General features: G+C 41.9%; 1 protein-coding gene across 2 annotated transcripts; it reads left to right on the forward strand.

The window, feature by feature from the left end:
* The first annotated feature begins 14,719 nt into the window (after positions 1-14,719).
* Positions 14,720-19,200, forward strand: LOC141671934 (receptor homology region, transmembrane domain- and RING domain-containing protein 2-like). 2 transcript variants are annotated; one of them, XM_074478383.1, is made up of 4 exons: positions 14,720-15,076; positions 15,784-16,038; positions 17,758-18,162; positions 18,344-19,200. In XM_074478383.1, the coding sequence occupies exons 1-4, from the start codon at positions 14,893-14,895 to the stop codon at positions 18,898-18,900; spliced, it is 1,401 nt and encodes a 466-aa protein (XP_074334484.1). In that variant the 5' UTR covers positions 14,720-14,892; the 3' UTR covers positions 18,901-19,200. The 2 variants fall into 2 exon arrangements, with proteins under 2 accessions (XP_074334484.1, XP_074334485.1); XM_074478384.1 differs by having other exon boundaries at positions 14,722-15,076; positions 15,784-16,014.
* Positions 19,201-25,356: the final 6,156 nt, after the last annotated feature.

Here is a 25,356-nt window from a genome sequence, read left to right on the forward strand (position 1 = left end):
AGCTTTTGACCCTCAAATAATTTGTAAAAACAGCTGCACTTGCTCGAATTAGAACATAAGGGTACATTATTTTTTCATATTATTCCGTCATGAGTACCGGTAAATATGAATCGTACTTGGTGCAAGAATATCCGTGGTTTAAAATCAAGCATAAGAATATCCAAGTGAATTACATTAATAAAATAATTATCATCCATCAACATCCATTATTATCGCACAAATATTAGTTATGATCGGTAAGACTGCAATTGAACATTCATTATATTATATGAAAATTTATATTAATTGAAATAATTACGTTTATCAATCATTATAATTTGTTCTTAACTTATGAACATCTAAAACCAATCACAAAATATCAATTTTGGTTAAAGTATTTAAAAATTTGCAAAGAAAATTTTCGTAAATCAACATTTTAATATTGCAATTATTATTTTTGCCTCCTCACACCCTAAAAAAAGCTCTCTCAGCCTCCCTTTTTTTCTAGCCGTCGTTCGGGGCTTCCAATGGAAGCCCCAAATCATCTATTTTCCTTACTTTGTTCGTGTTTTTCAATAATACTTCTCCCCGGGTAAGGATTTTTATCATTCAAGATTGTATTTTTGTTTGATAAAATCTTTGTTGGGTGAGATTTGTTCCCAATTTATTTGGATTTTGTTTATTCTCTCCTTGTGAGAGCTTTGTGTATTTTTTGGTGTGATTCGATGTCCAGGACGTTAGATCTGCCGGATTTTCAGAGGTTTGATTCAGTGATAAAGATTTATATGGGATTGCAATTACGATCGATAGCTTAAACTGGTTTTGGTGAAGGCGATATATGTGTATATATCAATTTCAACAAATCGCTTGATTGTGTCTTCATAAAGACTAAATTAATCAGCGATATGATCTGTTTTATGTTTGTTCGACTCGATTGTTCTTGTAGATGCCGTATGGCTTTTCATTATTGAATTAGTTCTGATTTTTTTTTCAAAAAAAACATTTTAATATTGCACAAATTTTTAAAAAGAGATAGTACACAAAAAGTACTTTTGTCATCTTTCGGATATTGCACATTAATTCATATTTAATTTCATAACTTATTAGAAAAATGAGGAAGTGATACCTATTATTTTTTATAATAAATTTAATATATACATAGACTTATTTTAGGGCTTTTTTAAAAAAATATTCAAGTCCAAAATTATTTTTTGTAAAATGTCACTTTTTAAAAAAAATTTAAAACAATATTTTTATTTGCAAAAATATTATGTTTATTTTTTTGGCAAAAAAATGTTTTCAGCAATTTGATATAATTAGATGTAAAACTCAACGCAACTTCGTGTGTCTGTTTGAGTAATCTTAAAACTTATGATTTAAAACAAATAAGTGACTTAAGTGATAAGTTGATGACTACTTATAAGTTATATAAGTATTTGGATAATTTTATTTATAAGTCATAATATTTTTACTAAAATGAAATAAAATAGATAAATTTTAAATACAATTATCTTAAATCGTAAATTTTAAATTTGAAAAACACTTATAAACATATATTTTAAAAAAAAAAGTTGAAGAAGATACCTCATTTCCAACATTAACTTATCAATTTATAAATTTTAAATTTAACTTATATGCTGGATTTGCAAACACTAGTCGATAAGTAGGGTTTTAGTAGACAAACTATCCTTTAATATAAACTCAAATGCAATGAAAACAACTAATTCCATGTTTGAATGATTTTGATTATATCGTATTTTCGCAAATATTATCTGAAGATAATAAAATGAAAAATATTTAATGGCCCGTTTGGGAAACTGGATTTCATTTGAAATTCTGGATTTGATTTTGAGAATTTGGATTTGGATTTTATTTGAAATCCAGGACATTCAAATATTAGTATAAATACGAGAATTCATTTGAAATGACAACTCTAATTCTGTCATTTGAAATCCCTAATTTGAAATGAAATGTAAATTTTCAAACGACCTCTAAGAAAATTATTACTTTTGGTAATTGTTATAGGGAGAATTTCGTATAACAATGTTGTGGAGGTTAACGGGCGGAACAAAGATCAAGGACAATGTTTGAGGGCGGAGGAAGGTTGTTTGGTGGTGGCTGAACTTGTATGTGGACTCCTTAAGAAAGAATAGGGTTTGTTATTCTCTATCAAGTGTCGACTCATGTCCCATACAAGTGCCTACGTACCCTATTTATAGGGATCAAGCCTCACGTAGTTCTTGGGGAACAAGTCACGTAGGCTAGGGTTAGGACTCTTCAGCCCGTGCAGCCCAAGCCCACGATAAAGTCAGGCCTTCAACCAATTAGTCACGTAAATCTCGATCGGCTCCACACGCTTCCTACAATCTCGCGGCATCTCCGCAATCCTTTCCGTGATTGTAGGAACAACCCGTGTCGACCCCGAAATCTACGAGCAACTCAGTCATCTATGAGTCACTTTCCATGTTGCACACAAAGTCTTTCGATGCGGCCCGGCCTGGTCACCTCGGCCCGCACCGCCTTCAAATAATAAATATAATGTTACCTCTGTTTCTATAAGATGTGGGCTCATGAGCTCAGCCCGCGTGTGGGCAGCTAAGCCCACCTCGCATGAAGGCACCTGAGCCCACCTCGCGTGGGCACAACCGAGCTCAGCTCGCATATGAGAGCCCAAATGACAAATGTGAGCTCACCTTACATGTGTGAGCCCAGCTCGCATGTCCTCACTTGAGCCCAGCTCGCATGTTTGAGCCCAGCTCTCATGTCATGAGCCCAGCTCGCATGTGAACCCAGCTCGCATGTTACGAGCCCAGCCCGCATGTGAACCCAGCTCGCATGTTACGAGCCCAGCCCGCATGTGCTGGCCCAAGTCATATAAATCCATGGTTCCAGCCCACACACAAGAGTCCAGCTATTTAGTGCACCCACAGGGACCTGTTTAGGACCCATGGCCGAAAGCGGGCATAACAACTACCCCCCAAAATTCCTGGTCGCATCTTGAGGCTAGGTATTTTCTAATCTTTTTATGGCCTCGCAAGTGTGAGCCCACCAGGCCACACCAAGCCGCCTCGCGTGTCTTGCCTCGCATGCCTTTCATCTTTGCATTCATTTTGACAGTCATTGGACAGCTGGCGTGGGGATTCGTGTCATCTTATGAGATGACGACACGTGTCGCCTCCTCCTTTCTCTCTCCTATCTCCTATAAATATGTGAGATTTCAATTCATTTCTCACATTTCCAAGAACACTTCCTGAATTGCTGCTCAATTTGCTCAAGGATCTACCACGGCGAAGATTATCATTTCAACAAGAACCGTCTACCGGCGGCGATATTCTCCGGGACCAGATTCATCAGGATCTTCATACACCTCTCCCACAGGTACTCTTCGATTCGAGCCCGTTTTTTATTCATGCTTTATTCACGCACACCATGCGAGCACACACCACCTGTTCGATGCGAGTTCACACACAACCACAACGCGCGATGCGAGTCCTTTTGCTCGTTTAGATACTTAGGTGCGATCCCGTGTGAGATGTGAGGACACTTAGGTGCGATCCCATACTTGTTTTTTTTTGTTTTCTTTTTAGGGCCACACACTAATTTTCACCATCTTTTACAGATGTTGAGTGCGTCTTCAGCCCGCTCCTATGGATCATCTCGCTCTTCCTCGAGCCCGGCTCGCACCTCTGCTAGCCCGGCTTGCTCTTCAGCTACTCCATCTCCATTAAACCAATACCCTCCTGAGCAGCGAGGCTCCAAGGACTTCCAACGCGAGCTGACCTCTCTTTCTGGTCGTCTTAGCCAACCTATCTCTCCCGGCTCAGCTATCACCCCTCAAGGGGCTTTGAACATTGCCAGAGTTGAGAACTCGATGCGAGCAGCTGGATCCGGCTCGCTTGATATTCACCTCGACCCGAACCCTGAGGATTTTACCAGGGAGAAGAATATATATAATTGGAGAAATAGGCCCGTGGACCTCTCTCATATTCCAGCCTCCCTTGGGGTAGAAGAGCTGCTAAACCGCGAGCCTGCTCCCTTGGATAAGGACCGAGCCGAGGAGATTTTAAGAGAAATGGCCGAAGAGAGGGCAGCCCGTCTGAGGCAAGCAGCAGCTAACCACCTCGACCCCATTCACCTTGACTCAGAATCAACTGACAGCGACCTGGGGAGTGCATACTATGACACCAGGAAGAAAGGAAAAGAGCCTGTAGCTGCTGAATATCCCATCTTGGGACTCGAGGGTGAAGAGGACGGCTCGCATTGGTCCTATGACTCTCCTCAGAGCGAGGAGGTGGCAGATGTTACAAGTCAGTACAAGATTTGTAACTATAATTATGCCCCCGCGGCCTCTCCTGAGCCTTATGTGCCTCCTGCCCAGCCCGAGCTCGAGGGTGAGATTGTTTTCAAAAGGCAGATCATTCCTGATGGGGAGGAGAGCTCAACTGCAAACGAGGAGGTTAAGGTGCTCGCTTGCCGCGACCTGCCTACCTCGCTGACTCAGAAACATCTGGCCGAGCACATTGAGCAGTTTCAGCTCGAGGGCCATATTGTCTTGCCCCTACCTCATATGAGATGCTATAGATTCAATCACTCGGAGAATGGAGGCAGGGTGCCTCGCATGGTCTTGTCCACCTTCCTATTATGGCTGGGAATCTCCTCTCCTCTTCATCCCTTCATCAAAGATGTTTGCGAGTACTTCTAGCTCGCACCCCTTCAGATCAATCCAAACGGATACCGGGCCGCCCTCACATTGTACATCATGTACCACAAATACGGGTACCCTTCTCTAACTGCGAGGCAGCTGGGTTACTTCCTCCATTTGAAGCATTCTCCTAACGACTTTGGGTATTTCTACTTCTCTGTCTGGCCGTGCTTCAACAAGAAGAACCTCATCCACAACGGGCCGAGCAACTCAGGGAAGTGGAAAAGCCCTTACTTCTATATCCACGAGGTGCCTCGAGTCCAGACTCATTTTTATTATAATCCATGTAAGTTTTCTCCTGCCTGCTCTCGTCTCTTCTACCATAGCTCTTTCCTTTTAACAAGAATTTCTTTTATCTCCAGCCACCCCGCCTCGCACTGTCCTTGTGGGACAGGAAAAGATAAACGCGGACAGTCTTCTAAACCTTCCTAAGGCGGACCGGGACATCCGAAAACTCATAACGACCTCCAATCTGGTCGCATGTGGGTTTTTGAAGGAAGGAGTGAGGCTGACTCCTCAGAAGAAATCTAGGAAGAGATCCAGAAAGGGTAAGAATATCGGACCCGCACGTCCGGGCCTGGCTGCTCGCATGCGCGAGCTCGTGTGCTCGTGTGCTCACTTTTCCTGCATGCATCTCGTTTCACATCGCACTTTAATTCTCCGTATTTTTCACCTTCTCGCATTACTTCTTTCCTTTGCATCTTGCTGTGACTAATCTATTGCTTTGTTGTTTTCTTTTTCAGAAATGGCCATCTCCCCTATCCCCTTCATGGAAGAGGCTGAGCAGGCTGCGGCCTCGGGCCCAGTTCAGCCCGCAGCTGCGAGCACAAGGGCTCGCTCTCAGGCCAATCCTCCGGCCCGCATGACTACTCTCTCCGAGCATCTCAAGGATTCAGGGCCCTCTCCTCGACTAAAGAGGCATAGAGGTAAAGAAGGAAAAACTGGCGAGCCTGAGCCAAAGAAAGCTGCTCCCTCTGATGCTCCTCTTCCCTCTTCTTCTTCTGCCAATATGGTTGCGACCACATTCGGCCGGCTCGCCCAAGGTCACATCAGCGAGCAGGATTTAAAGGATTGGTCTCTTTCTGCTCTCGAGGTTAACCAGGATGCACTCTCCCGAGCCGCGGCCGAAGTATACTATCGTCAGTTATCTAAGGCTCGAGAGATGCGAGCCCTCAGCCAGACCAACACAAAGCTTGAGGCTAAAGTCAAGTCCCTTCAGAGTAAGGTCGCTGAGCACGGGCAAGAGAAAGTTACGCTGGTGAACAACTATAATCAGAAGATAGTTAACCTGAACGCTGCTCACGACAAGCCCTAAGGGAGCAGAAGGAGGCTCATGACCTGGCTGCTGAGGCATGTAAGAAGGAGAAGGATGCCCTCGAGGAGAGGGTGCTCGAGCTGGAGGGATCAGTCTCTGCCCTGACCGAGGGCCGTGAGGCCGCCCTCGCTGATGCTAGGAACCTGGGGGCCAGGAATTTCATGAAAGTCTTTATGAAGAAGGTTCCTGACTTCGATTGGGCGGCTCTGGGTGCGAGCACAGCGAGGCATGCTGACAAGTTGAAGCTGGAGATGGAGAGGGATGCCCAAATTGCTGAGGAGGCTCGGCTCGCGGCCGAGAAGGCCCAGGTCGCTGGTGAAAATCGTGAGGGAGCAGAGGCTGATAACCCTTGATGTAATTTTGATTAGAACTAGACTTTTGACTGGGTAAGCGGGCACCCCTCTCGCCTCGCGCTTGTATTTGAAATATTCTGCCTCGGGGCATAACTTATTTAACTTTTGTTTGTATAAAATGTCTAAGTTTTTTGTGCCCGCGTATGTCTTTACGGTGCTAGCTGTTTTTTTTTACCATGCTTCTACTGACCAAAAAGTAATCATAACTCTGGCCGCTTATGGCGAGCGTTACCCCTTCACCGCGAGCCCAATTTATTCAGCTCATGTCATTTGTTCAATCAAACGACCATTGAAAGAGAATGCCAAGTGGAACAAGCCCGCATCGACTCGCAGGTGTTGTAGGTGTGCTCGCACTAGGAGCTCGCATGTGTCTTCTCCTCGCATCATGCGACTTTGAGTATGTTTGATGGAGGGCTGGGCCCCCTGGGTCGCATTTATGGTTTTGAGGGCCAGGGTATGAGTTCGCATCGCGGGCCTATATCTCTATCCACATCTTTTATCTACTATGTGTTCGTATTTGTCTAAGCGGGCCGTGGCCCGGCTCGTTTCATGTTCTTGGCATCAAGCGGGTCGGGGCCCAGCTTGATTTAACATGTTAATAAAACAACTGTTCTGTCCTCGCATGGGTTCCCAAGGATGGGGTCCCCTGCTGGGTATTTAATCTATTAATAGAAGTTAAAATATCAAGTGCACAAATAGAGATCAATCGTTTATTCATAGATAATGGGAAGTGAAAGGAATACATGCTTGTGGTCTCGGGGAGGCACCTATATGGCACTACCCCCCGAGACTTAGGAATATTTGAAGATAATACTAAGTCTGAAAAGAATAATATTACTGATAATACTTGCGAAGGTGTTCCGCGTTCCAGGCTCTTGGGATCAACTTGTCTTGCATATCATTGAGGTGGTAGGTTCCCTCCCAGAGCACCGATTTTATCTTGTAAGGGCCTTCCCAATTTGCTCCCAAGACTCCGTGACTCACCACCTTGGTATTTGGCATGACCCGGCGCAGAACTAAATCTCCCACCTTGAAAGTTCGGGCTCGAACCTTACTGTTGTAATGCCTAGCTGTCCTCTGCTGATATGCCGCAATCCTGATCTGAGCCTCTTCTCGAGTTTCTTCGATCATATCCAAATAGAGCCGATGATTGACCTCATTTGCCTCTGAGTCATAGTTGTCCCTTCGAAAAGATCCTGCTCCCACTTCAACGGGCACCATAGCTTCACACCCATACACCAGAGAGAAAGGGGTCTCTCCAGTTGTGGTTCGGGGTGTAGTGTTGTAAGACCATAGGACCTGGGCGAGTTCTTCTGGCCATGCTCCTTTCTTCTCTTCAAGCTTTGCCTTTAAGGTATGCTTAATGATTTTATTAACAGCCTCTGTCTGCCCGTTACTCTGGGGGTGGCAGACTGCGCTAAAGCTCTTCTGAATCCCCAGCTGCTCACAAAATTCTAGCATCTCCTTGCTATCAAATTGTTTCCCATTGTCAGATATCAGCTTGTAAGGGATGCCATAGCGACATACAATAGCCCTGTATACAAACTCCCTGAGCTTTCTTGCTGTGATAGTGGCTAGGGGCTCGGCCTCTGCCCACTTAGTGAAATAGTCTACCGCAACTACCGCATACTTGACGCCTCCCCTGGCCTTCGGGAGTTCCCCAATCAGATCAATTCCCCACATGGAGAAGGGCCAGGGGCTCATGAGGGATGTGAGAGAGGCCACGGGGTTGTTGTAATAATTGGCATATCGCTGACACTTATCACAAGCTCGGGAGAATTCAAAGGCGTCTTTTTTCAGCGTTGGCCAGTAGTAGCCTTGACGGAGGACTTTCTGAGCTAGAGAGCTACCCCCCGAGTGATTGCCACAAATACCCTCGTGTACTTCCCTTAGGATGTAGTTGCATTCCTCCCCATGTATGTATTTGAGAAGAGGAACACTGAACCCTCTTCTGTATAGAATCTCGTCGTATATCACATAGCGGGCTGCTTTGTATTTTATTCTCCTTCCCTCGTTCTTTTCATCCGGAAGTGAACCTTCTCTTATGTATGCTAGAATAGATGTCATCCACGTGGGGCCGAGCTCATTATTGAGGCTGCCCACCTCGTGCTCGGGCACACTAGGTTGCCTCTGTATATCAAGGGGCACGGTCCCTAGCAAAGTGCTCTCGCGGCGTGAGCCGAGCTTAGCTAGCTCGTCCGCGCCTTCATTCTGCCCACGCGCGATTAGTTCCAGCCTCACCTCGTTGAATCTTGCGATTATCCTCTGTGCGCACTTCAGGTAAAGCTCTGTTCTCGGCCCCTTAGCTTGATACCCCCCATTTATCTGATAGACCACAATCATGGAGTCACTAAACACATTCAAATTCTCGACCTTCATTTCCAAAGCTAGCTTGAGACCGTTGATCAGGGCCTCATACTCAGCATCATTGTTGGTTGCATGAAAGGCCAGATGGGTCGCATGTCTGATTTTGTGAGCCTCTGGGCTGATTAGCTCGATTCCAGCTCCTGCTCCGTCACCGTTAGAGGCACCATCCACATATAGGCTCCACCATGGGGCACTATTTTGTCTCTCCAGTCCAACTTCTTCTGTGCTAGGTATAACAACAAGGGCTCCCGACTCCACTTCTTGATGTGGGGGAAATTCTAGCACAAAATCGGCCAGGGCTTGGCCTTTGATCGCAGTCCTTGGCTTATAATCCACCTCGAATTGGCCGAGCTCAACCGTCCACTTCAACATTCGACCAGAAGATTCTGGTCTATGCATCACTTGTCTGAGGGGGTAGGAGGTTCGCACTTCTATCTTATGTGCCTGAAAATAGGGCCTGAGTTTTCGGGAGGCCAGAATCAGAGCATACGCTAGCTTTTCGAGGCTTGTGTATCGAGTCTCGGCATCGGCTAGCCTTTTACTCACATAATATACCGGGAGCTGGACACCATCCTCCTCTCGGACTAATACTGCACTTATTGCAAAGTCGGAGACGGCCAAGTATAGGATCAAAGTTTCTCCTGCTTTTGGGTTGGACAACATGGGAGGGCTACTGAGATGCTTCTTTATGTTCTGAAAGGCTTCCTCACATTCTTCGGTCCACTTAAAGTTCCTCCCCACTCCTTTGATTGCTTTGAAGAACTCTTGGCATTTATCGGAGGATTTTGAGATGAAGCGGTTTAAGGCAGCCACTCGTCCCGTTAAGCTTTGAACATCCTTCACCCGTCGAGGGGATCTCATCTCGAGTAGGGCTTGTATCTTGGCTGGGTTGGCCTCAATGCCTCTATGGTTGACAATAAATCCCAAAAACTTCCCCGATTCAACCCCGAACACGCATTTCTGGGGGTTGAGTTTCATTCTGTACTCCCTTAGGATCTGGAACATTTCTGCCAGGTGGCGGACATGATCCCTCGCTTCTTTCGATTTCACCAGCATGTCGTCTACATAGGCCTCCATAGTCTTCCCCAATTGATGTTTGAACATCTTATTCACCAGCCTCTGATAGGTTGCCCCCGCATTAAGGAGCCCGAAGGGCATCCCGATGTAACAGTAAAGGCCCCGATCAGTAATAAAGGAGGTGTGCTCCTGATCTGGCCCATACATGGGGATTTGGTTATATCCCGAATAAGCATCCATAAAACTAAGCAGCGCGTGCCCAGCCGTGGAATCAACCAGCTGGTCGATTCGGGGTAGAGGAAAGCTGTCCTTCGGGAAAGCTTTGTTCAGGTCGGTGAAGTCTACACATGTCCTCCACTTGCCATTGGGCTTCTTGACAAGCACAGGGTTGGCCAGCCACACGGGGTAGAAGGCTTCTCTCACAAGTCCTGCCTCCATTAATCTATCCACTTCTTCTCTGAGGGCCTCTGCCCTCTCTCCACTAATCGGCCGTCTCTTTTGCCTAACCCCCTTCTTTTTCGGGTCCAAGTTGAGCCGGTGGCACATGACATTTGGGTCAATCCCTATCATATCGGAGTGTGACCATGCAAAGACATCCAAATTCTCCCTTAGGAAGCGGGCTAGATCCTCTCTCAAGTCAGGACTTAGGTTAGAGCCTATTCTGAGTACCTTGGAGGGATCATTTGGGTCTACCAAGATCGGGATTGTGTCCTCTGCGGCCCCGGCCCTCTCGACCATTGAGGGCATTCTCGGGTCTAGATCTGCTCGAGCCTCGCTAGTTTTTTCCATTTCCGTGATTGCCAAATCTTCCGCATCCTTGAGCTCGGTTTGGTGAGCTTGGGTCGGGTTTATCAAGCGTTCAGAGGTCGCAGTTACAGTTCGAGTGATTCCGTCGGGTGGGTCCATAGTGATTGTTGTTTCTTTGTGTGCCCACTTCCCTCTCCTAAGTGTTGCAGGATTTGTTCTGGGCTCTCTTCTTCATCACTTGCTTCCTCTACAATCCCCTCTTGTATCAACATGATGGGCTGAGATGCTTCCATTAGTAAGGCCCCTGGGCGTGGTTCCACATGAATTCCCATGTGCTCGAAGTAGTTCTCGGGCAACTCCTCAATTGAAATCAAATTACAAGTCTCGTGGCCCTCAGGACGTATTCTTTTCCTGCCCTCTGCCTCTTCCATGGGGATGTCGCACTCACCTGCTTCAGCTATCTCCCTTGAGGCATTTCTTGACTCGGCCGCTTTGAGTGCCTGGTTGTAGCAGACCCTGGATTCGTATTGACAGCTCTTCAAGATGCCTACCCTCGTGGGGGTTGGGAATTTTATCGTCATATGATGGATCGAGGTCACCATCCTCATTGCCCTCATAAGGGGTCTGCCCACTATAACATTGTAGGCACAAGGCTGGTCTACGACTGTAAACATAGCGATCTGGGTGGCCACATGAGGCTCCTCTCTTATGGTCACCGGGAGCCGAATTGTCCCTTTCACTCCGATCGAGTCTCCCGTGAACCCGTACAGGTGCCCACCTGTTGAGGTTAATTCTCTATCCAATAATCCCAGTTTTTTGTAGGCATCATAAGTCAAAACATCAGCCGAGCTCCCGGTGTCCACCATTGCTCGGTGAACATTCACCGTCCCAATCTTCATTTTTATGACTATGGCATCGGTATGAGGGTAATGCACCCATTTTGCATCATTCTCTTTAAACACGATATCATCGACCTCCCTTTCAAAGAGCTCCGGGGGACTTTGGCTTAGATGATTGACGTTGGTGAGTGGCTTGTCCTTTGCTTCCCGGGCATATCTGTCCATCGCCTTCCGGCTGTCTCCACCAATGTGAGACCCGCCTAGAATAATATGAATACTACCAGCCCGAGGGACCCTTTCTTTGTCTTCTGGGGGTGGAGGAGGGACGGTATGATAATCCATCCTGTGTCTTCGAACCTCCTTGACAACCCACTCCGTAAGCTTGCCTTGTCTAATCAAAGTCTCGATCTCATCCTTTAGTTGTCTACAATCAGCTGTATCGTGTCCGGTGGCCTCATGGTATGCACAATACTTCGAAGTGTCTCTTTTATTGTAGTCTGTGAGAGGAGTTGCCTTCCTGAATACCCCCTTCCCCACATATGTAGCATATATGTGGTCGATAGAGGCTACCAGAGGGGTGTGTGTCTGCCATTTGCTTGTATAAGGCCTTCCCGAATCTTTTGTGGTCTCTTTGCCACGGGCAGACTTTTTCGGGCTCGAACTACGCCGATATGTCTTCCTCCTTTCGTCAGGGCTTGAGGATCGGTCCCTCTTGTCTCGATAGCTTTCGCTGATTTTCAGCTCTCTCATTGATTTCTCTACCCTCTTGAAGGGTTCGGCTTGCTCATAGAACTCGGCCAAGGTCCTCGGCTCACTCGCTTGGAGGCTCTTCCAAAATTTCGATCATTCTTTCAGCCCTGCTATCAAGAAATTTTTGATGGTCTCCTCACTGGCTCCTCTCACCTTGGGGACCTCGGCGTTAAACCGACGAAAGTATTCTGCCAAGGGCTCCCCCTCCCTTTGCTTGATGTTGGCTAACGTGGCCACAGGAGGCGAATAGTGGAGGGTCGACTGAAATTGTATGACGAACAAGTCCTCCAATTGCCTCCACGTTCTTATGCTAGCCGGTCCCAACTTGGAGAACCATTGTTGGGCGCTACCTCTGAGTGATGCCGCGAAGAGTCTGCAATGGGTCATCTCCGGCACCTGATGGACTTCCATCTCAGTGTTAAATTGAATAAGGTACTCCGCCGGGTCGGCTTCGCCGTTGAATAGAAGGTCGGGGTTGTGCCTAAACACCCGAGGTAGGGGGGATGATCGGATAGCAGCCGTAAACGGAGAGGGGGCAGCCGAAGCAGGGGGCCCTCTCTTCTCTTGCTCCATCTCATCTAAGATCCTTCTCAGGTCCCTTACTCTAACAACTTCCCCTTCTCTGTCACCTCCCGCATTACTCGAATGATGTGAGCCCTGAGGTCGTTCGCGGCGTCCCCCTCCTCCAGCTCGGTCCTGCGACTCCTCTTCACGATTGTATCTGTGTCTATGTCGCTCCTCCCTCCTGGGTGAGGTGTGTTGACGTCTTTCCGGAGGGGTCGTTGCCCGTTCCCTTTTCGAGCCTCTTTTATCCACGGGCTCTTTCTCTTCTCTCTCCTTCTTACAATTCTCCAATTTGAGCCTGAGGTCATGTTCGCTTAGTTTTCTACCCACTCGGTCTAGCACGCTAGTTGACCTTGCCTCAGATGAAGCTGGCTTCGGCCCCGATCTCGTAGAGATCTGGCTGCCCCGCTCATCATGGCCTCGGGGTATATCTTCCTTTTCGCGTGATGTTTCTTTCTTCTGTTTGGTCTCGGTTGCCACGTCATCAAAATCGTGGATCAGCTTCTTCTGAGGGCCTTTGCCCTTCCAGCTACGCTGTGAGACCTTGAGGCGGCGCGCCTTACGCTTGGCGTTCCGGACCGAGCTTCTTTCTACCTTTGACATTCGGGCGTTGATCTGATTCATCTGATCGGCTAGCCCTTCGAGATACGTCATCACAGCCTGCCCGTCCACGGTTGCAATTGGTGGAGGTGGCGCCTGATTCTCTGGGGGCGTGTGTTCGAAAGTAGGGTCCTTCTTGCCTCCGCTCCCTGGTGTCATCGCTTGCTTGCTTTCTTTGGTCATCTTTCTCCCTAAGATGAACACCCCCTCCTTCTAGCGCCAAATGTTATAGGGAGAATTTCGTATAACAATGTTGTGGAGGTTAACGGGCGGAACAAAGATCAAGGACAGTGTTTGAGGGCGGAGGAAGGTTGTTTGGTGGTGGCTGAACTTGTATGTGGACTCCTTAAGAAAGAATAGGGTTTGTTATTCTCTATCAAGTGTCGACTCATGTCCCATACAAGTGCCTACGTACCCTATTTATAGGGATCAAGCCTCACGTAGTTCTTGGGGAACAAGTCACGTAGGCTAGGGTTAGGACTCTTCAGCCCGTGCAGCCCAAGCCCACGATAAAGTCAGGCCTTCAGCCAATTAGTCACGTAAATCTCGATCGGCTCCACACGCTTCCTACAATCTCGCGGCATCTCCGCAATCCTTCCCGTGATTGTAGGAACAACCCGTGTCGACCCCGAAATCTACGAGCAACTCAGTCATCTATGAGTCACTTTCCATGTTGCACACAAAGTCTTTCGATGCGGCCCGGCCTGGTCACCTCGGCCCGCACCGCCTTCAAATAATAAATATAATGTTACCTCTGTTTCTATAAGATGTGGGCTCATGAGCTCAGCCCGCGTGTGGGCAGCTAAGCCCACCTCGCATGAAGGCACCTGAGCCCACCTCGCGTGGGCACAACCGAGCTCAGCTCGCATATGAGAGCCCAAATGACAAATGTGAGCTCACCTTACATGTGTGAGCCCAGCTCGCATGTCCTCACTTGAGCCCAACTCGCATGTTTGAGCCCAGCTCTCATGTCATGAGCCCAGCTCGCATGTGAACCCAGCTCGCATGTTACGAGCCCAGCCCGCATGTGAACCCAGCTCGCATGTTACGAGCCCAGCCCGCATGTGCTGACCCAAGTCATATAAATCCATGGTTCTAGCCCACACACAAGAGTCCAGCTATTTAGTGCACCCACAGGGACCTGTTTAGGACCCATGACCGAAAGCGGGCATAACAGTAATATATCTTTATATTAACTTAAAAAAAGGAAGAAATATCATTGGTTTATGATAAGTTACTAATCTTTTTTCAATAAATAATAAATACATAAGAATATATTACAAATTCTAAAGTATTCTAAAGTAAACAAATCACATTTGTATATTCATATTCATGGACATAAAATAATTTGTATACAATGGGCAGATTAGATAACCATTACAACTCACCTAGTATTTCGTTTGTATGTAGACACATAATGTCTTTCTTATCTAACAGAATAACACAAGTACAATACATACTATGTGGCCCATATTACCAAACATTTAAAAAAAAATTTAAAAATCTTGTTTTTCATTTCTCTTTCTACATTCTTTAATTTCCCAGATTTTATTTAGCCCTTTAAAATTATCAAGATCATATAAAACCCCTAGTATCTTAATTGATTATATATATAATAATGGGTTTTTATATCTAAATTGTTGGTTATAATGGAAGTTGATGTTGAAAATTGAAGCTTTAGGGCTTTGTTCATTATATACATATATTTGTATCTATAGGATGGCTAATATTTGGGTGTTGATTTTGTGTTTTTCCTCTTTGATTTCAAGTGGGGTTTTTGCTAATGTGGTTTTGATGACAAACAATGCTACCTTATCCTTTCAAGACATTGAGGCCAATTTTTGTAAGTATTTTTGTTTTAATGTATGTATAAATGCATTTATTGGATTGTTTTGTGTTCTTGATTTTTTTTTGGTTTTGTTGAAGTTGATTAGGTTTTTTTGATGTTATGAAGGGTTGGGATTGATGGGGTTTGATTGAATTGATGTAAAGTTTGAAATTTTGTTGTTTCTTGGTAGTTTTGTGTTTTTTTTTTTGGTTTTTTTTTAAAGTTGAGCTTTGTTTGATGTTATGAAGGGTTGGAATTGATGGGTTTTGATTGAAATGGTGAAAAGTTTGAAACTTTGTTGTTTCTTGATGATTTGCACATTGGTTTGCTGAGCATTTTGATGTTCTTGGATTAGTGTTGTTGTGGTTATGGATTTATGTTGCTGAAAAAGCTTTGTTTTAGGGTCAGGATTCTTCAAGATTTAAACTTTTTGTAGTATTATGTGGAATTTTGTAAAGAAGTTTGCTTTGAGAAGGTCATGGGTGTTGTATTGAACCTTAGTTTGCTTTAAGAAGTTTGCTTTGTTGTTTGTCGGGGTTTACTTTTTTTAGAGGTAGTCGGCCTGCATTTCCCCACACTCATTGCCTTGGTTTGTGATAGATTACGTAATACGTTTCTAGTCGAGTGAAATTATTGGTCTTATTCTTAGTCCAGGTTATTTCAAATTCGCTTATTGTGGCACTCTCTTCTTAGTTCTTACTTTATTTGATTTGTAATTTCAGCACCATCACCAAAAGGATCGGGGGAATGTGGCACTCTGTATAAGGCGGATCCCCTGGATGCTTGCTCACCCCTAAAAAACATAGTTCCCAAGATTAAAGAAGGGGGTCTTTCTCTATTTGCGTTAATTGTTAGAGGCGGATGCAGCTTCGAGGATAAAGTTAGAAGGGCACAAATGGCAGGTTTCAAAGCAGCTATTGTGTATGACAATGAAGATGGCGATTTGGTTGCAAGTACTTTCTCACATTACTTCAATAGTTGGCCTCTTCTATCTTTTTAATATATTTATATGTTTTCTGTATGTGCTTCACTCTTTATGAATGAAGAACCTTTTGCTTTAGAAGTCAGATGATCGATTTTGTTACACTTATAGTTAACAGTACATACATGCAAAAGAGAATTCATCTTAATGCAGGGAGATGACATCTTTGAATAACGCACAAACTTCTAGTTTGATGTATAAAGAGTGAAGGCAATTTGTGCTGCTTAAGTTGTTACCTATTTATCGGGGGGCTAAAAGATAGATTAAAATTTATAACATTTTTTTTGTTGGATTCTAAACGAAGGGAGAGATACTTTTAGATGACAGGATCATTGTTCTTGTCTTCTTGAAGCTAGGTGTTTATGAGGGGACACTACCTTTTACTTTTCCTGTTGCTAATAATTTATACAGCAGATGTAAAGAGTCTCAAAACTGTACTTGGCAGTCTATTTCTAGATTTTTGTGCTTAATATCATAGACGCATATATCCACGCACTGTTATTCGATTTAATTACAAGTGCATTAATATAGACTGATTTTTTTAGCTTTTAAACTAGATACTGTCAATAGGTAGGTTGAAATAGCTATGTAGGTTTTATCAGGTAACATATTGATGTTGATATTCTTATAGTAAAAGATTATGATAATTTTTTTTAACCTAGATTTAGAATATTTTTTGCTCGAGTGTACAGTAACTCAGATAAGTTAGTCTTTCAAACCTCAGATATTTTTGTTCTACCTTTTATTTAATTATGTTGCATTTGATTGTGATTTCTTTGAAATACTTTTTGCTCTAGGTAATTTAGTGAATATACTATTATACTATCAATCATTAATTTTAATATAATCCAGGGAATTACCACTAAGTTAGAATAAAATGGCGTGGAATGATGTGGACTGGTCCGTGGGTCAATAGGTGGCATTTCTCTATGCTTGGGATATGGGTACAAGTACAACAAGCATAGAGTGCTTTGGTTGTTATTACAGCACTGACTCTTCCAATAGTTACCTCACATTGATTTTATCATGATTTTTAAAGCAGTGACAGGCCTTCGTGCAACTCTCTCTGCAAAATGAACATGTATATCTTGGTCTTTTATCATTTAGTTAGTAATCATATTTGGTGTGTGTCTTTCTTCATTTGATTATTCATAGCAGTCAAAAGGCCTCTATATTGTAAAATGTTATTTGAAAAAAAGATTGTGGTCATATATAGGATATATACTGTTACCTGAATAGTTGATTGGGACCTTATTCCTTTCAGGAGTACGCTGGGCTATGATGGCCTTTGTGGAAGTTGAATTTGTTTGTTACCTTCGTTTTATTGGCCCTGTTTTCCCTTGAATTTAATGTTAAGATCAGAAACAGTAGTACTGAACTCTTTTAGTGAGAAATACAACTTCAGTGAATCCAATTTTTTTTCTTTTGTTAGCATTTACAATTATCAAAACTTGCTCTCTGCATTAGAAGTTAATGTGAATATAATAGCTAACAGTTTAAACTTTTTACTGTATTACTGCAAGGCAGTTTAGAAATTAGAAAGTGCGATGACAGTCCTTTCTAGAAAATTCTCTTCATTTTTATTAAGATTTTCAGATTTTATCTATTCCTGTATGTAATGCCAAGTATGATTCTTCTGTTGTAATTGTAACAGCTAAATTAATTGACTTCTGATCTTTCCACAATTCCTTACCCGAGAATGTACATTTTGCAGTGGCAGGAAATTCAGCAGGTATAAGAATACAGGCTGTCTTTATCTCCAAAGCTTCTGGCCTGTTACTCACCAAATATGTTGGTGCTACTAACATGGAACTGTGGATTATCCCGAGTTTTGAAAACTCAGCATGGTCAATCATGGCTATATCTTTCATATCACTACTTGCCATGTCTGCAGTACTGGCTACGTGTTTCTTTGTGCGGAGACACAGAATAAGAAGAGAACGTCCCCGAGCACCACGTACTCGTGAATTTCATGGGATGAGTAGTCAGTTGGTGAAAGCCATGCCTTGCCTGATATTTACAGCAGTTTTAGATGATAACTGTACATCGTCAACATGTGCAATATGTATTGAGGATTACTCTGTCGGGGAAAAGCTTAGAGTTTTGCCATGCCGCCATAGTAAGTATTTAATTTCAAATGAGATCTAAAATATTTCTACTGTGTGTGTGTGGTATGAATATATATAGCAGTGGCAGTAGGCAGTTTTTCTAGTAATCCTCACACTTTATACACACATCAGTATATATATTACATCTGTATGTATGTTTTCACTAATTTACCTCTTGTTCAAACTTGACAGAATTTCATGCCGCTTGTGTTGATGCTTGGCTGACCTCCTGGAGAACATTTTGCCCTGTTTGCAAACGCGATGCACGAACAAGTACAGGTGAACCACCAGCATCAGAACGTACACCGTTGCTTTCATCTGCAGCGTCATCTATATTATCATCATTCAGATCATCACTGGCATCATCACCAGCCATGCAAATAGGGTCCGCAAGGTCAAACCGGTTTGCATCTATTTCTCGAGTTGGGTCCTATGGCAGTTCTTACTATCAACAATCTCTTCCGTCCTACCAGCAGTCCCCACATCTTAGTGCAAGCCAGAGTTCATTAGACCTTAGAAATGCATCTTCGCTTAGATCTATTCCTCCCCATCTGGCTTCGTCTAACTCACTGGGTTACCCATCTTTATCACCTCTAAATGCCAGATACATGTCCGCGTATATTCCTAGTCCTGGAAATGCATCAAGTTATATAGGGTCTTCTAATCAGCAGCCTCACCCATTGCATTTAAGCGAGTCAGCTGCAAGTTTTTCTCCATATGCTTCTGCTAATTCTCTCCCGGGATGCTGATACAGATATGTTCACTGCAGTGCTCTCTGACCAAATAGTGCCAAAGCTTATAAAATGGTTTCCAGAAAATTCTGATTGAATTCTTCCAACTCATGCCAGAAGACCGTTCTGTTGATGCTAGCACACCCGTCGATTTCTAATACTCAGATTTTGAAAGCAGGAATGTTATGTACTGTGCAGAGGTTGTATATTGTAGCAAAAGTTTGTTTTTTCTTTATTCAACCATTAGTTGTGCAGTTGTGCTTTTAAAGTTTGTTCTGAGGCGTCTTTAAAGTCTTTAATTTGATATGGTGTTTATGATGCTTGTTGCTAATGGTTTCTCACTCTAATTGGTAGTAATTTTAATTTTTTCGCCATTTTAAACAAACTTTGTGTCTTGTATTTAGACCCGAGTCTGGATCTAAATAGTTGAACTGAAATTTATGAAATCGAGATCCACTCCGAAATCTGAAACATATAATCAGATTATAAAAAGATTGGAAAAGTATATTATATTATATTAAATGTATTACATTTAAGAAAAATATATTTTGTAAGTCTCATAAATTGAAAAAATGAAAAAGTTTTGATCCGAAAATATTTGAACCAAATTTTGTTTGATCTTAATCTGAATTTAACTGAATTTTAATCTGAATTAGTTTCGAACCGGATCATATTCCATTCCATCCGATCCAATCCGAATGGTCTTTAGATATATCATAATCCGAAAGGGGATCTGATCCGAAGTTGATTATATCCGGAATCGATTCGGTTATTCGAATTGTCATAGGGCTCGTTTGAAATGCAATTTTCTATGCTAACTCAGGGATACAACAATAGTCCATTTGAATTATTTTTTTTTGTTTTTTTTTGTTTTTTTATCGTAGGTAACCCACAGCCGCTATCCTTCGGGTGCGTACTGGGTAAACCCTACGGGCTCACGCAATAGCCTGCAAATCACGTGAACCAAGATAAACTGCATTTAAGCGACATGCTCTGACTCAGGAGGCATAATCATAAATTCTCCTCCCGTGGGATTCGAACATGTGACCAAGAGAATAGTTATCCACTCTTTAACATTTGAATTCATGAATAGCATTTTGTGTCCGAGTGTGTGTCACTACATTCTGTGCTCCAGATCATTAACTAAATGAAACTAATTACGAATCACATAATCTTTCACCTTGTTGGTATATGTGTGATTATAATGACTAATAAAATACAGTGTTCATCAACCATAACTTCAGTTGTAAGCGTTCTATACTCTAGCTGCATTGACCATAAGATACCTTTGAATAGCAAGGTAAGGACCCAAGTCGTCGCAGCAACTTTCTCTTTTATCATCCTCCTTCAATTCTGCATCTTGAATCATTACCTCATTCATGTTTTCCATTCATGTCAGAAGATGGTTCTTTTACCATTGTACATAGGTATAACAAAAAAACTAGCACAGATTCGCCAAAGACTCTAGTAGTTCAAGATGAACTTCAAAGAAATTTTGAGTAACCTGTAGGGATTTAAACAACCAAATACGCAAGATACAATACGTCTAAACAATCAACCAAATAGCTTAACTCAATTCACCACAAATATTCACTAATGACAAACTATATAACGCAGAAGATTAACCAACATAAATTAAATGACACAAAAATTTATACGTGGAAAATCCCTTCGATGTGAAGAGTAAAAACCACGGGACGTGTAAGGAGTCCACCCTTTATACTTCTCTTATTATGATAAAATTGAGGGTTAAAGAAACCCAAATCAGTCTTACAAAGGTTCACAACCCACCAACAAACTCATACATAAGAGACTAACATTACAGAGACTAAAATGAGAAAGAAATCACCAAATAATTGAGAATCTGCCAGCAACAATTAATTAGCCAAAACTCTCAATCAGAAGCTCAAATCAACGATCCAACCGTTCAGAATATAGCATTGTGAGTCCCCAACAAGCTGTCCAAATTCCAGCCAAATCAGACCACGTTTGCTCCTCGATCAGATCACTTGAAGCGACTGAGCTCAGTTTCGTTAAACCCTTTTTTTTTCTCCCTCTCTCTGCTCTAACCAAATGTCAGCACTAATGTGATATCTTATCACATATATTGGGCCAAAAACTTATTGGACCGAACCTTAATTATTTAGGACTGGACCCATAACAATCTCCCCCTCCACCCATTATGCGGAAGATAGGAAAAACAATTCGTTCATCACTTGAACCTCATTCCAGCAAGCTTAATACATAACTCAAGCTTGCTTGCTGGAACTGTCTTTGTTAGCATATCAACACCATTCTTGTTGGTATGGACATTCTTCAGCTTTAACATCTTTTCTTCAATCACATTTCGCAACCAATGATATCTAACATCTATATGTTTGGTGCGAGCATGATACATAGAATTCTTGCTTAAATCCATAGCACTTTGATTGTCACAAAGTACCACATATTCAGTTTGCTTCAAGTCCAACTCATGGAGAAACCTTTTCAAACATAGCATATTCTTACTTGCTTCCACAACTGCTATATATTCTGCCTCAGTGGTCGATAAAGCTACAGATTTTTGCAGCTTGGATTGCCAAGAAATGGCTCCCCCTGAAAATGTAAACAAATAACCCGAGGTAGATTTTCTACCATCAAGATCACCATCCATGTCTGCATCCGTATATCCCTCGAGTATTAATTTTTTACCTCCGTAACACAAACTTAGTTTGGAAGTACCATGCAGGTATCTGAAAATTCATTTTACAGCGTTCCAATGAACCTTACCCGGATTAGATAAGTATCGGCTAACCAACCCAACAGCTTGTGCTATATCCAGCCTTGTAAACACCATAGCATACATCAAGGAACCAACAGTAGAAGAGTAAGGAATGAATGACATACTTGCTTTCTCCTTCTCTGTTTTAGGACAATCCCTCTTACTCAAATTCATGTGAGAAGCTAATGGTGTACTAACAGGCTTGGCATGATTCATATTGAACCTTTCAAGCACTCGTTCAATATACTTTTCTTGAGATAACCACATTTTTCTAGATTTCCTGTCACGAGCAATTTCCATGCCTAAAATTTGCTTTGCAGCAACCTAAATTTTTCATATCAAATGACTTGGACAGCTCTATCTTTAAGTTGTTAATCATCTTAGCATCTTGTCCAACTATTAGCATTTCATCTACATATAGAAGAAGGATTATGAAATTACCTCTGGGGAATTTTCTGAAATACACACAAGGATCAGCAAGAGTTCTTCGATAACCATTTGGTGTCATAAATGAATCAAATTTTCGGTACCATTGCCTTGGTGCCTGCTTGAGCCCATAAAGACTTTTCTTCAACTTACAAACAAGATTTTCTTTCCCCTTTTCTTCAAAACCTTCAAGTTGCTCCATGTAGATTTCTTCTGGCAAATCACCATGTAAGAATGCGGTTTTTACATCAAGCTGCTCCAACTCAAGATTAAGACTTGCAGTTAAACTCAACACAGTTCTAATAGAAGTCATCTTGACAACCGGAGAGAAGATATCATCAAAATCAAGGCCCTTTTTCTGGTTGCATCCCTTCACCACAAGTCTGGCTTTACACTTCACTATCTTCTCACCATCTGTCTTGTTCTTGAAAATCCATCTATTTTTCAAGACTTTCTTGCCTTTGGGCAGCTTCAATAGTTCGTATGTTTCATTCTTTTTCAAAGAATCCATCTCATCCCTCATTGCATCGAGCCAAAGATCTTTCTCTTTATGTATCAATACTTCTTGATAATTGTTTGGGGCACTCTCCTCGATAACTAAGATAAATTCTGAACTTGAATATTTTGTAGAAGGTCTTCGCTCTCTTGATGACCTTCTTACTTGAGCTTCCTCTGTTTGAGGAACGTGTTGCTCCCCCTGTTCATGAACTCGTTCATCTTCATTTTAAACATCATGTGTGGTATCATCAAAGTTAGTCGTAACATCAGCATCATGAAATTCATCATCATAATATTCTGGTATATCATCATTAATATCAAATTGTGCCTCATCGGCATTACCATTCATAGCCTCAGAATCATCATTTGTTGGTTGCTCAACTGAAATAGAGGTAGGGGAAGGAAATGGATCATCAAGTTCGAAAGACAAATAGGAAGTAGAGTTGTACCTTGTACTCAACAAGTCTGCACCCTTTTCGTGCTAAAAAATATCACATCTCTGCTTCTGATTGTTTTCTTTTTCTCTGGATTATAAAGTCTAAAACCATATTCTTCATCTCCATAGCCAACAAACACACAAGGAGTAGTCTTTGAATCCAATTTAGATCTGTGTTCATTTGGCACATGTATGTATGCCTTACATCCAAAGACTTTCAAGTGTGAATAAGTAGGATCACCACCTCTCCAGGCTCTTTCCGGAATATCAAAATCAAGAGGGACCGACGGAGCCCGGTTGATCAAGTACACAACACAATTTACAGCTTCACCCCAAATGTCTTTGGTAAAGTAGACATTTTAAGCATACATCTCACTTTCTCCATAATGGTTCGATTCATCCTTTCTGCGACGCCATTATGTTGTGGAGTACGGGGCACTATTTTCTCATGTCTAATTCCATGTTGTGAGCAATAATTTTTGAATTCAGCGGAAGTATACTCCCCACCATTATCGGTTCGAAGACATTTAAGCTTTCTTTCTGTTTCCCTTTCTACCAAGGCGTGAAACTTTTGAAAAATCTCAAACACTTCACTTTTCCTCTTTAGCATATATACCCAAGTCTTCCGAGTAGCATCATCAATAAAAGTAACAAAATATTTGCTTGCACCCAAAGACCCCACCTCAATAGGACCGCAAACATCAGAATATACTAACTCCAACTTTTGTTGTCATATCGTAGACTTTTTAGCAAAAGAAGCTCTATGTTGTTTTCCTGCCAAACAATGATCACAAGGGTCACGAGAAACAAATTTATTAACAGGAATATATAATTTACATGCTAAAATTTTAGTTCTGAAAATAAAAAATTTATTGTGTAAAGACAAAACTGCACCCTTGCATATTTTATATAAGAGTAATTTTGTTAGAATAAAAAATTTATTCTAACAATATTCATATTAAAAATGATAGTCATATTAAAAATGACAAATATTCTAATTTTTTTTCAATAATAAATTATTATGGTTTTTTAGAAAAGCTGATATATTAAGAGAAAACCCAACGGCACTTACAAATCCTGATTGAAACCACTGAACAGACTGAAAATAACTGAATTTAAACTGAAGAACTGATACTCTGACCCACTAATAAACTAATACCTTGAAACTTGATAGCTATATAACTAGAGACATTATGAAAAAAAACCAGCTCTTTCTATCACTCATCAAGTTGAACCACATCATCTAGAGTTATAACTGGCCTTGATGAGCTTCCTACTTCGAAGGAGCCAGTCAGATCAGAGTTAACATTTTGAGAGAGCTGCCAGACCCGAAAGATTTCTTGAACATCAGAGAAACAAGAACCCTTCGCATCATATTCTCCACTAAGATCATTAGGCATTTTACCATTACCTTCGGTTTACCTCACTATCTTCATATTTTTTATGACACATGACCTTCTTGGCTCATTTGTTTATAATAATATGATTGTGTCGCAGGTATCTCACTCATGGATATCATGCAGGTGATGATTAAGTAACAAATTCAATATATTTATTTTTGTACTATTTTTTTTCTAATTTTTTTTCTACTGATATTTTGCAGCGCGTACGGGACCTTCGTGCTTATAGGTAGGAGAGAAACGACGGCCTCCCACATTTTGGCGGACCCCGTACATTCAACGAAGATGGTAAAATTTTTAAACTCCATTATTTTTAATTTTAGATATATTATTACACTTTTGCCCGTAATTCTCAATAGCAATATTCAGTGAATATGAATAGCACTGCTGTTACTGTAGTATTACAAAGCATTTATATTATTTTATTGAAAACAATATAGAATTATAGGGAAGATATGAATATGAAGGTTATATAGAAAATAATTACGAGTACTCGAATTAGTATATATATATTTGTTATTATATAATAACAAATATATAACTTATATTTTAGAAATTGCTTTGAAAAAGCCTTTAAAATGTATTTATACAAATGCAATATTGTGTTATAACTTATATTTTGAAAATGATTATTTTTTAACAGATACACGCATCGGTGCAATTAGCACCAAGCTCTTCATCCAGATACTAGTCGGAGTGACATTGTTATGTTTTCTGATCATATTTGCGGTTTTCTGTAAGTTTTATTTCTCCCCAAAAAAATATTAATTCTTCAATTTTTACTTATTTAATAATAATTACTTAATTTTTTTAAGGTGGTTATCGCATATCCCGTAGCCGTAACATACCCCCGCCACACAGGCTCCTGTTATCAGCAGCAGCCTCCTCCTGCTCAACAACAGGTACAATTTACTCCGCATACCTAAAAATCTTATATTTTAATTTATATTAAT

This window comes from Apium graveolens, chromosome 7, assembly GCF_009905375.1.
Source record: "Apium graveolens cultivar Ventura chromosome 7, ASM990537v1, whole genome shotgun sequence".
NCBI lineage: Eukaryota > Viridiplantae > Streptophyta > Magnoliopsida > Apiales > Apiaceae > Apium > Apium graveolens.